Source organism: Carcharhinus amblyrhynchos, chromosome 16 (assembly GCF_965287045.1).
Source record: "Carcharhinus amblyrhynchos chromosome 16, sCarAmb.v2.hapA, whole genome shotgun sequence".
NCBI lineage: Eukaryota > Metazoa > Chordata > Chondrichthyes > Carcharhiniformes > Carcharhinidae > Carcharhinus > Carcharhinus amblyrhynchos.
Window position 1 is genome coordinate 60272857 of NC_137339.1, and position 12301 is coordinate 60285157.

At 52.1% G+C, this 12301-nt stretch overlaps 1 protein-coding gene across 3 annotated transcripts in view; it reads left to right on the forward strand.

The window, feature by feature from the left end:
• The window catches only part of LOC145354049 (sodium/potassium-transporting ATPase subunit alpha-3), a 123934-nt gene extending 114031 nt beyond the window's left edge, over positions 1 to 9903 (forward strand). For all 3 annotated transcript variants that reach the window (XM_080205166.1, XM_080205168.1, XM_080205167.1), the window contains exons 21-23: positions 4561 to 4662; positions 4778 to 4869; positions 6927 to 9903. In XM_080205166.1, the coding sequence (XP_080061292.1) occupies positions 4561 to 4662; positions 4778 to 4869; positions 6927 to 6955 (223 nt within the window). In that variant the 3' untranslated portion in view covers positions 6956 to 9903. The remainder of the gene's footprint in view (positions 1 to 4560; positions 4663 to 4777; positions 4870 to 6926) is intronic.
• Positions 9904 to 12301: the final 2398 nt, after the last annotated feature.

The following is a 12301-nucleotide window of genomic DNA, read 5'->3' on the forward strand; positions in this document are numbered from 1 at the left end:
AGAGTGTCAGTACTGAGGGAGTGCTGCACTGTCAGGGGGTCAGTACTGAGGGAGTGCTGCACTGTCAGAGGGTCAGTACTGAGGGAGTGCTGCACTGTGAGAGGGTCAGTACTGAGGGAGTGCCGCACTGTCAGAGGGTCAGTGCTGGGGGAGTGCTGCACTGTCAGAGGGTCAGCGCTGAGGGAGTGCTGCACTGTCAGAGTGTCAGTACTGAGGGAGTGCTGCACTGTCAGGGGGTCAGTACTGAGGGAGTGCTGCACTGTCAGAGGGTCAGTATTGAGGGAGTGCCGCACTGTCAGAGGGTTAGTGCTGGGGGAGTGCTGCACTGTCAGAGGGTCAGTGCTGGGGGAGTGCTGCACTGTCAGAGTGTCAGTACTGAGGGAGTGCTGCACTGTCAGGGGGTCAGTACCGAGGGAGTGCTGCACTGTCAGAGGGTCAGTGCTGGGGGAGTGCCGCACTGTCAGAGGGTCAGTACTGAGGGAGTGCCGCACTGTGAGAGGGTCAGTGCTGAGGGAGTGCCGCACTGTCAGAGGGTCAGTACTGAGGGAGTGCCGCACTGTCAGGGGGTCAGTACTGAGGGAGTGCCGCACTGTCAGAGGGTCAGTACTGAGGGAGTGCCGCACTGTCAGAGGGTCAGTGCTGAGGGAGCGCCGCACTGTCAGAGGGTCAGTACTGAGGGAGTGCCGCACTGTCAGAGGGTCAGTACTGAGGGAGTGCCGCACTGTCAGAGGGTCAGTACTGAGGGAGTGCCGCACTGTCAGAGGGTCAGTACTGAGGGAGTGCCGCACTGTCAGAGGGTCAGTACTGAGGGAGTGCCGCACTGTCAGAGGGTCAGTGCTGAGGGAGCGCCGCACTGTCAGAGGGTCAGTACTGAGGGAGTGCCGCACTGTCAGAGGGTCAGTGCTGAGGGACTGCGGCACTGTCAGAGGGTCAGTACTGAGGGACTACAGCACTTTCAGAAATGTAACCAAGAGGGCAGCATCATGAATCACGTGGGGTAGGAGGAATCATTTCTGAGAGCAAGGCTGAGACAGAAAGAGAAACTGAGACAGAGGTAGTGAAGTCCATCGGGAGAGAGTGAAGAAGAGAGAGACTAGAGTGAAGCTCAGGAAAAGTGGAGATGGAAAGGGAAAGGGAGACGGAGATGGAGAAAGAGACTGAGACAGAGATGGAGAGAGAACAGAAATGGGAAATGGTGAAGGAAGCAGACACTATACCACTGACATCAGGAGCAATGGAAGAAGAGACAGAGAGAGGTGGAGAAAGAGACAGAGGCAGAAAGAGGTGGAGAAAGAGACTGAGAGACAGAGAGAGGTGGAGAAAGAGACTGAGAGACAGAGAGAGGTGGAGAAAGAGAATGAGAGACAGAGAGAAGTGGAGAAACAGAATGAGAGACAGAGAAAGGTGGAGAAAGAGACTGAGGCAGAGAGAGGTGAAGAAAGAGAATGAGAGACAGAGGGAGGTGGAGAAAGAAATTAAATGATGGAGAGAGGTGGAGAAAGGGATTGAGAGACAGAGAGAGGTGGAGAAAGAGATTGAGAGACAGAGGGAGGTGGAGAAAGAGATTAAATGATGGAGAGAGGTGGAGAAAGGGATTGAGAGACAGAGAGAGGTGGAGAAAGAGATTGAGAGACAGAGGGAGGTGGAGAAAGAGATTAAATGATGGAGAGAGGTGGAGAAAGGGATTGAGAGACAGAGAGAGGTGGAGAAAGAGATTGAGAGATGGAGAGAGTCAGTGTACGTGGAACCCCTATCCCAGTGAGAGTCAGTGTGTGTGAGTGGAACCCCTATCCCAGTGAGAGTCAGTGTGTGTGAGTGGAACCCCTATCCCAGTGAGTGTCAGTGTGTGTGTGGAGCCCCTATCCCAGTGAGAGTCAGTGTGTGTGAGTGGAACCCCTATCCCAGTGAGAGTCAGTGTGTGTGAGTGGAACCCCTATCCCAGTGAGAGTCAGTGTGTGTGAGTGGAACCCCTATCCCAGTGAGTGTCAGTGTGTGTGTGGAGCCCCTATCCCAGTGAGAGTCAGTGTGTGTGAGTGGAACCCCTATCCCAGTGAGAGTCAGTGTGTGTGTGTGGAACCCCTATCCCAGTGAGAGTCAGTGTGTGTGAGTGGAACCCCTATCCCAGTGAGAGTCAGTGTGTGTGAGTGGAACCCCTATCCCAGTGAGAGTTCCACTCACACACACTGACTCTCACTGGGATAGGGGTTCCACTCACACACACTGACTCTCACTGGGATAGGGGCTCCACACACACTGACTCTCTCCATCTCTCAATCTCTTTCTCCACCGCTCTCTGTCTCTCAATCTCTTTCTCCACCTCTCTCTGTCTCTCAATCCCTATCCCAGTGAGATTCAGGTGTGTGGAACCCCTATCCCAGTGAGAGTCAGTGTGTGTGAGTGGAACCCCTATCCCAGTGAGAGTCAGTGTGTGTGAGTGGAACCCCTATCCCAGTGAGAGTCAGTGTGTGTGTGGAGCCCCTATCCCAGTGAGAGTCAGTGTGTGTGGAACCCCTATCCCAGTGAGAGTCAGTGTGTGTGTGTGGAACCCCTATCCCAGTGAGAGTCAGTGTGTGTGTGGAGCCCCTATCCCAGTGAGAGTCAGTGTGTGTGAGTGGAACCCCTATCCCAGTGAGAGTCAGTGTGTGTGTGAGTGGAACCCCTATCCCAGTGAGAGTCAGTGTGTGTGGAACCCCTATCCCAGTGAGAGTCAGTGTGTGTGGAACCCCTATCCCAGTGAGAGTCAGTGTGTGTGGAACCCCTATCCCAGTGAGAGTCAGTGTGTGTGGAATCCCTATCCCAGTGAGAGTCAGTGTGTGTGGAACCCCTATCCCAGTGAGAGTCAGTGTGTGTGGAATCCCTATCCCAGTGAGAGTCAGTGTGTGTGGAACCCCTATCCCAGTGAGAATCAGTGTGTGTGGAACCCCTATCCCAGTGAGAGTCAGTGTGTGTGGAACCCCTATCCCAGTGAGAGTCAGTGTGTGTGGAATCCCTATCCCAGTGAGAGTCAGTGTGAGTGGAACCCCTATCCCAGTGAGAGTCAGTGTGTGTGGAACCCCTATCCCAGTGAGAGTCAGTGTGTGTGGAAGCCCTATCCCAGTGAGAGTCAGTGTGAGTGGAACCCCTATCCCAGTGAGAGTCAGTGTGAGTGGAACCCCTACCCCAATGAGATTCAGTGTGTGTGGAACCCTACCCCAGTGAGAGTCAGTGTGTGTGAGTGGAATCCCTATCCCAGTGAGAGTCAGTGTGTGTGGAATCCCTACCCCAGTGAGAGTCAGTGTGTGTGGAACCCTACCCCAGTGAGAGTCAGTGTGTGTGGGATCCCTACCCCAGTGAGATTCAGTGTGTGTGGAATCCCTATCCCAGTGAGAGTCAGTGTGTGTGGAACCCCTACCCCAGTGAGAGTCAGTGTGTGTGGGATCCCTACCCCAGTGAGATTCAGTGTGTGTGGAACCCTACCCCAGTGAGATTCAGTGTGTGTGGAACCCTACCCCAGTGAGAGTCAGTGTGTGTGGAACCCCTGTTCCAGTGAGATTCAGTGTGTGTGGAACCCCTTTCCCAGTGAGATTCAGTGTGTGTGGAACCCCTACCCCAGTGAGAGTCAGTGTGTGTGGAACCCCTACCCCAGTGAGAGTCAGTGTGTGTGGAACCCCTATCCCAGTGAGAGTCAGTGTGTGTGGAACCCCTTTCCCAGTGAGATTCAGTGTGTGTGGAACCCCTACCCCAGTGAGAGTCAGTGTGTGTGGAACCCCTATCCCAGTGAGAGTCAGTGTGTGTGGAACCCCTTTCCCAGTGAGAGTCAGTGTGTGTGGAACCCCTATCCCAGTGAGAGTCAGTGTGTGTGGAACCCCTTTCCCAGTGAGATTCAGTGTGTGTGGAACCCCTATCCCAGTGAGAGTCAGTGTGTGTGGAACCCCTTTCCCAGTGAGAGTCAGTGTGTGTGGAACCCCTATCCCAGTGAGAGTCAGTGTGTGTGGAACCCCTTTCCCAGTGAGATTCAGTGTGTGTGGAACCCCTATCCCAGTGAGAGTCAGTGTGTGTGGAACCCCGATCCCAAAGAGAAAGAGACTGAGAGACAGAGGTGGAGAAAGAGACTGAGAGACGGAAAGAGATGGAGAAAGAGACTGAGATGGAGAGAGGTGGAGAAAGAGACTGAGAGACAGAGGGTGGGAATTTTCGGTCTCATTTGTCCCGAAACAGGAAAATCCCACCCAAATCAATGGACCTTTCCATGGTCCATCCGGTGCCTGCTCTGATTCCCGTGGTGGGTGGGATGGTAAAATTCCAGACAGAGAGAGAGGTGGAGAGAGATCAAAAGAATGTGACAGAGATGAGAGAGATGGAAGGAAGTAATGGGTGAGAGGGAAAAAAGCTATACGTTGAGAGGCGTGGAGAGAGATAGAGAGGCATGGAAGGAGGAGGGAAAAAAAGTGATAGTGGTGAGAGGTGGAAAGGTGAGTTGAGACAGAGTGAGATGATGGGAGATGGGGAAGAAGAGAATCAGAAAAAGATCTAAAACATCTTCCCCTGTAAGCCTGCAATTAACTGACTGTTTTCTTCTAGGAACAAGATCCTGATTTTTGGTCTGTTTGAGGAGACAGCTCTGGCTGCATTACTCTCATACTGTCCTGGGATGGATGTAGCCCTCAGGATGTACCCTCTCAAGTAAGTGACAGATCAGTTACTGTGGTTTTAAAGACATTATATGGATATGGAAGGCACTATATAAATTCAGGTTTCACTCTCTCTCCCTGAACTAACAATCTCCCTTTCACCTTAGGCCAAACTGGTGGTTTTGTGCCTTTCCCTATAGTTTCCTGATCTTCGTGTACGATGAAATTCGCAAACTCATCCTTCGCAGGAACCCTGGAGGTAAGGACCAAACATCACTACCTGTCTGAACGCATACCACAGTGAGAGTCAGTGTGTGTGGAACCCCTATCCCAGTGAGAGTCAGTGTGTGTGAGTGGAACCCCTACTCCAGTGAGAGTCAGTGTGTGTGAGTGGAACTCCTATCCCAGTGAGAGTCAGTGTGTGTGTGGAGCCCCTATCCCAGTGAGAGTCAGTGTGTGTGGAACCCCTACCCCAGTGAGAGTCAGTGTGTGTGGAACCCCTATCCCAGTGAGAGTCAGTGTGTGTGGAACCCCTATCCCAGTGAGAGTCAGTGTGTGTGGAACCCCTACCCCAGTGAGAGTCAGTGTGTGTGGAACCCCTACCCCAGTGAGAGTCAGTGTGTGTGGAACCCCTACCCCAGTGAGAGTCAGTGTGTGTGGAACCCCTATCCCAGTGAGAGTCAGTGTGTGTGGAACCCCTATCCCAGTGAGAGTCAGTGTGTGTGGAACCCCTATCCCAGTGAGAGTCAGTGTGAGTGGAACCCCTATCCCAGTGAGAGTCAGTGTGTGTGGGATCCGTACCCCAGTGAGAGTCAGTGTGTGTGGGATCCGTACCCCAGTGAGAGTCAGTGTGTGTGGGATCCATACCCCAGTGAGAGTCAGTGTGTGTGGGATCCATACCCCAGTGAGAGTCAGTGTGTGTGGGATCCGTACCCCAGTGAGAGTCAGTGTGTGTGGAACCCGTACCCCAGTGAGAGGCAGTGTGTGTGGGATCCATACCCCAGTGAGAGGCAGTGTGCGTGGGATCCGTACCCCAGTGAGAGGCAGTGTGCGTTTGATCCGTACCCCAGTGAGAGGCAGTGTGTGTGGGATCCATACCCCAGTGAGAGGCAGTGTGCGTTTGATCCGTACCCCAGTGAGAGGCAGTGTGTAGGACCCCTACCCCAGTGAGAGTCAGTGTGTGTGGAACCCCTATCCCAGTGAGAGTCAGTATGTACGACCCCTACCCTAGTGAGAGTCAGTATGTAGGACCCCTACCCCAGTGAGAGTCAGTTTGTAAGACCCCTACCCCAGTGAGAGTCAGTATGTAGGACCCCTACCCCAGTGAGAGTCAGTATGTAGGACCCTTACCCCAGTGAGAGGCAGTATGTAGGACCCCTACCCCAGTGAGAGTCAGTATGTAGGACCCCTACCCCAGTGAGAGGCAGTGTGTGTGGAACCCTTACCCCAGTGAGAGATTGTGTGTAGGACCCTTACCCTAGTGAGAGGTTGTGTGTAGGACCCTTACCCCAGTGACAGTCAGTATGTAGGACCCCTACCCCAGTGAGAGGCAGTGTGTAGGACCCCTAGCCCAGTGAGAGGCAGTGTGTAGGACCCTTACCCCAGTGAGAGTCAGTATGTAGGACCCTTACCCCAGTGAGAGTCAGTATGTAGGACCCCTACCCCAGTGAGAGGCAGTGTGTGTGGAACCCTTACCCCAGTGAGAGGTTGTGTGTAGGACCCTTACCCCAGTGAGAGTCAGTATGTAGGACCCCTACCCCAGTGAGAGGCAGTGTGTGTGGAACCCTTACCCCAGTGAGAGATTGTGTGTAGGACCCTTACCCTAGTGAGAGGTTGTGTGTAGGACCCTTACCCCAGTGAGAGTCAGTATGTAGGACCCCTACCCCAGTGAGAGGCAGTGTGTAGGACCCCTAGCCCAGTGAGAGGCAGTGTGTAGGACCCTTACCCCAGTGAGAGTCAGCATGTAGGACCCCTACCCCAGTGAGAGGCAGTGTGTGTGGAACCCCTACCCCAGTGAGAGTCAGTGTGTAGGACCCTTACCCTAGTGAGAGTCAGTGTGTAGGACCCTTACCCCAGTGAGAGGCAGTGTGTAGGACCCCTACCCCAGTGAGAGGCAGTGTGTAGGACCCCTACCCCAGTGAGAGGCAGTGTGTAGGACCCTTACCCCAGTGAGAGTCAGCATGTAGGACCCCTACCCCAGTGAGAGGCAGTGTGTGTGGAACCTGAACCCCAGTGTGAGTCAGTGTGTGTGTGAGATGTCAGTTGGTAGGGTAATGTCTAACCCTCTGTCCCTTTCTGTTTGATTTGCTTTCCCAGGTTGGGTTGAACGAGAAACATACTACTGAATCATTCACCACCTCGACCTGTCTGCCACTCTCAGTCCACGCACTTTCACCTCCGAACTACGACCCCCAGCTTGTCAATGGAATGGGAGAACAGTCAAGAGAAGCTTCCAGCTGGGAGGGCTGTCCCAGAATCACCCACCTTCCCCTCGCACCGTTCACTTAACCCCCACCCCGTCACTGTCTCCCCTCCTCTGCTATGTCGAGATGCAGTTTGACGGTAGCTATACCTTCACTGGGTCTGTGGGACAGGGTCTTCCTCAACGAGAATCTGGTCTGCAGGGGGTTCAGTGCGTGGTGTTGACGCGGGACTGGGGGAGGGAAGGGGTGACACTGTGTTTTTATCTTCCCTGTCGAAGCCCGCGTTCCCGGTCTGGGAAGATGGCGAGACTGGTTTCTCTCGGAGTTTTGTCTCCCTTCTCTCACCCACTCCATCATCGTTCCTCTTTAATTTTGTCATCATTATTGAAGTTTGATTGAAAAGTGAGCAGCAGGGAGCGTGAGGGAACGAGGGAGAGGCAGAGTGAAGGCGGGGTGAGGAAGAGTGTGTGGGAGGCAAAGGAAGAGGGAGGTGAAAGCGAGAGGGGGCTGGGAGCAGGACAGGAAGAGAGAGAGAGCGCAAGTGAGATAGAGCGTGTGGACGAGAGGAACAGCGGATAGAGATCAGGGTGGGAAGAGAGAGAGCATGAGGGAAAGAGAATGCACGACAGGGAAGAGAGAGATTGAAATGGAGGAGAGAGTTGTGGGAGGGTGGGGAGACAGAGCAGGATGGAGAGAAAGAGGGGAAAGAGGATGGAACGGGGAAAAAGAGAGGAGAGACAGAGAAGGCAGGAGAGGGAGAGAGAGCAGATGGGGAAGAGAGGGTGCAAGTGTAAGGGAGTACAAAGAGATTGAGATGGAGGTGAGAGAAGGAGCAGAAGAGGGGGGAGAGAGAGAGATTTAGAAACGTACAGAGGACCCTTAGCAGCACTCCCCCAAATCCTCCCCAGTAAGCTCCAGATCCTCTGATGTTTGACACGTGTGTCTCTCTCTGCTGCGAGTAATGCACTCAGTGTACATCTCATTTCCAAGTCTGAGAGTTGGAAACTTGTACTTCATCTGGGACTTACTACTCCTCCAAACACCTCTGAGAGATTATAGAAAGATCCAGTAGGTGTGCGAGGGAGTGGGAGCTTGTGTATGCATCTGTAAGGGTGTGTGCGCATGTGTGGGTGTGTGCCTGCACGTGAGGGGGTGGGTGCATGTACATGAGGGTCTGTGCACACGCACAAGAGGATCTGTGTACATGAACGGGTGTGAGTGGTTGTGTGCACGAGGGGATATGCACATGTTTTGGGGGGTGGGTACCTGTACATGAGGGACTGCGCACATGCACAAGGGTGTGTGCATACGTGAGAGGTGTGAGCGCTTGCATAAGGGCGTGCGCATGCATGTGTGCACTCGCGTATGTGTGCACAAAGGTGTGAGTGTGTGTGGGTATGTTTGTGTATGCACACTTAAGGGTATATGTGAATGTGGGTGCATGGGAGTGAGTGAGGATGCACAGGACTGAGTGCATGTGCAAGGAGTATGTATGAATGAACAAGAGATTGCACATGTGTGCAAATGTGTGTGCTCGGATGGGTGGGTGTAGATGGATGTGCGAATGATGTTGATGATTTGTGCCCTGACTGTGATACGTTGGAGGGAGAGATGCCACAAAGCAACCAAATTTCTAATCTCTCAGCTTGTTTGCAACCCTCCCAGCCCACATTTAATCCCCTAGCCCGATGCAACCCTCCCAGCCTGTGTTTAGTCACCCAGCCCGTACTTAGTCCCTCAGGTTCATGTTTGACTCCTTGGTCCATGTTCAGTTCTCCCCACTGTCACCCTTCACCCCTGCCCCTCTCCCACCCAGGCCTGTGCTCAATCCCCCTCAGGCTCTGTACTGTATCCCACTATTGGTATTTCGTACCCTGGCCTGTATTTCAACTCCTGGCCCATGTTTTGAATCCCCTTCGGCCTGCGTTTCAGTCAGCTCCACCTGTGTTTGGATCCTCCTGGCCTGTGTTCAGTCCCCCATTGAAGGAGAGGTTTGTGGTTAAGCTCTGAAGCATGCCTTTGACCCAACTATGTCTCTGTATGAGACTCTGGATCTGTTTATGATCCCCTCTCCCCACGGGAACGGTGTTTGATCGCTTGTTGCATTTATCATGAGGTCCCCATCAGGCCTTTGCACCCTCCAACCAAGCTGATGGAATACAGACCTCTGACCAACCCAATACAGTCTCACATTTCAACTGTGTGTAAATGTTCCAGCAGAGAGAGGGAGAGAGAGTGAGTGCGATTAAACAGGATCTTCAAGACACTCGCTCACTCCTTCCTGCATTTCCACGTGCCCAACAGAGGAAAATCTCTCCATCCAATCCAGAGACAGCATGTCAGAGATGGGGAGGAGAGAGGGAGAAAAACAGATTGGAGAGAGAGACATAAAAAGACGGACACCAGTGGGGAGAGAGGGAGACCGAGGGAGAGAGATAGAGAGAGAGATAAAGAGGGAGAGTCAGCGAGGGAGGAAGAGAGAAAGGGAAAAGGTGAGACAGGGACAGACAGAGGATGCAAGGGAGAGACAGGGAAAGAGGGGGTGAAAGGGGGAAAGAAGATGAGAGGGGAAAGAGGGTGAGAGAGGGAGAAGCAGAGAGGTGCTCAATGGAGGAATGGTGTTGAATTGAAGACCTCGTTCCCGGGATTGCTTGGGGTCCCTGTACCCAGCTCTGAGCTGCTGAGACTCTTTGTCCTGTGTGTGAGTGTGTGTGTGTGCGTGTGTGTGCGTGTGTGTGATGTTGTGATGTCATTCTCTCCCTACTCCCCCCCATTCCGCTTGCACACTGTTCAAAATTCCTGTCATAGAAACTGAAACCTCACTGTAATCTTCGATAACAAAATAAACTGGACAATTTAATACAACCAAACTCTGCTTCTCACACCTGTTTTCATTCTCAATCTGTGTGTGTGTGCCTGTGCATTTAAAATCAAGCGTCAATCATATACTTCGACTCAAGTGGAACGTCTCTATTTACTTCACATATTTGATTTTGATTTATTATTGTCACATAAGAATATAAGGAATAGGAGCAGGAATAGGCTATCTAAACCCTTGAGCCTGCTCCGCCATTCAATATGATCATGGCTGATCTGATAGTGGTTCAGTTCCACTTTCCCGCCTGCTCCCCATAACCTTAATTCCCTTTTTGGTCAAAAATCTATTTACTGTGACTTAAGCACAGTTAATGAGGTAGCCTCCACCGCTTCAATGGGCAGAGAATTCATAAGAACATAAGAAATAGGAGCAGGAGTAGGCCATCTAGCCCTTCGAGCCTGCCCCGCCATTCAATAAGATCATGGCTGATCTGTTGTGGCTCAGTTCCACTTTCCCGCCCTCTCCCCATAACCCTTAATCCCCTCTCTTATCAAAAACCCATCAACCCGCTTCTTAAAAATATTTAGCGAGGCAGCCTCCACCACTTCAACGGGCAGAGAATTCCAGAGATTCACCACCCTTTGAGTGAAGAAGTTCCTCCTCAACTCCGTTCTAAACCGCCTCCCCTTTATCTTGAGGCTGTGCCCCCTAGTCCTACTGTCTTTTTTGAGCGGGAAGAGTCTCTCCACCTCTATCCTATCCATCCCATTCATCATCTTATACGTCTCAATGAGATCTCCCCTCATTCTTCTAAACTCTAGCGAGTATAAGCCTAGTTTATTCAGCCTCTCCTCATAGCTCAACCCCCTCAACTCCGGTATCAGCCTAGTAAACCTCCTCTGCACTCCCTCCAGGGCCAAAATATCCTTGCACAGGTGCGGCGCCCAAAACTACACACAGTACTCCAGCTGCGGCCTCACCAATACCCTATACAGCTGCAGCAAGACCTCCCTACTTTTATATTCAATCCCCCTCGCTATGAAGGCCAGCATCCCATTCGCCTTCCTGACCACCTGCTGCACCTGCAAGCTGGGTTTTTGCGACTCATGCACAAGGACCCCGAGGTCCCTCTGCACCGTCGCCTGCTGCAGTTTTTCGCCCCGTAAGTAATAGTCCTTCCTACCATTCTTCCTACCAAAGTGGACCACCTCACACTTGCCAACATTAAATTCCATTTGCCATTTCCTGGCCCATTCGCCCAGCCTATCTAGATCCTTCTGCAGACTCTCCACACCCTCCGCACAATTTGCCTTTCCCCCAATCTTGGTGTCATCAGCAAATTTCGACACCCTGCACTCGGTTCCCTCCTCCAGATCATCTATATAAATGGCAAATAGCTGAGGCCCCAGCACCGACCCCTGGGGCACCCCACTAGTCACCAACCGCCAATCCGAATAGCACCCATTGACCCCCACTCTCTGCCTCCTATTTGACAACCAATCCTCTATCCACGCTAACACCCTACCCTCAACTCCATGTCCCCTGACCTTCTGCAATAACCTCTTGTGAGGTACCTTGTCAAACGCCTTCTGAAAATCCAGAAAGACCACATCCACCGGCTCTCCTCTATCCACTGCCCTAGACACATCCTCATAGAACTCCAGTAAATTTGTCAGACACGACTTCCCTTTAATGAAACCGTGTTGCGTCCGCCCTATCAAGCAATTCCCTTCAAGATGCCTCGCAATTTCCTGCTTAATGACGGATTCTAACATTTTACCTACCACAGACGTTAAACTAACCGGCCTATAATTCCCCGCCTTTTGCCTGGCACCCTTCTTAAACAACGGCGTAACATTAGCCGTTTTCCAATCTTCCGGCACTTCCCCGGAATCCAGCGACGTCTGGAAAATAACCACCAAGGCATCCACTATAACCTCCGCCATTTCTTTCAGAACCCTCGGATGCATTCCATCCGGTCCTGGGGACTTGTCCACAATCAGCCCCTCCAGTCTGTCGAGCACCACCTCTCTAGTAACAGTAATGTCATTAAGACCCTCCATTCCTACCACCTTTCCATCGCTAACACCCGGCAAATTATTCACGTCCTTTTCCGTGAAGACAGAAACAAAAAAGTTATTCAAGACCTTAGCCATATCCCCATCCCCTACCACTCCAAAGATTCACTACCCTCTGGGACAGGAAGTTCCTCCTCAACTCTGTTCTAAATTGACCCCCCGTTATTTTGAGGCTCTGCCCTCTAGTTCTTGTTTCCATTCTAAGTGGAAATACTCTCTCTACCTCTACCCTATCTAGCCCCTTTATTATCTTACATGTCTCTATAAGATCTCCCCTCAGCCTTTTAAACTCCCAACGAGTACAGGCCCAGTCTACTCAATTCTCCTCATAAGCGAACCCCTTCATCTCCGGTATCAACCTGGTGAACCTTC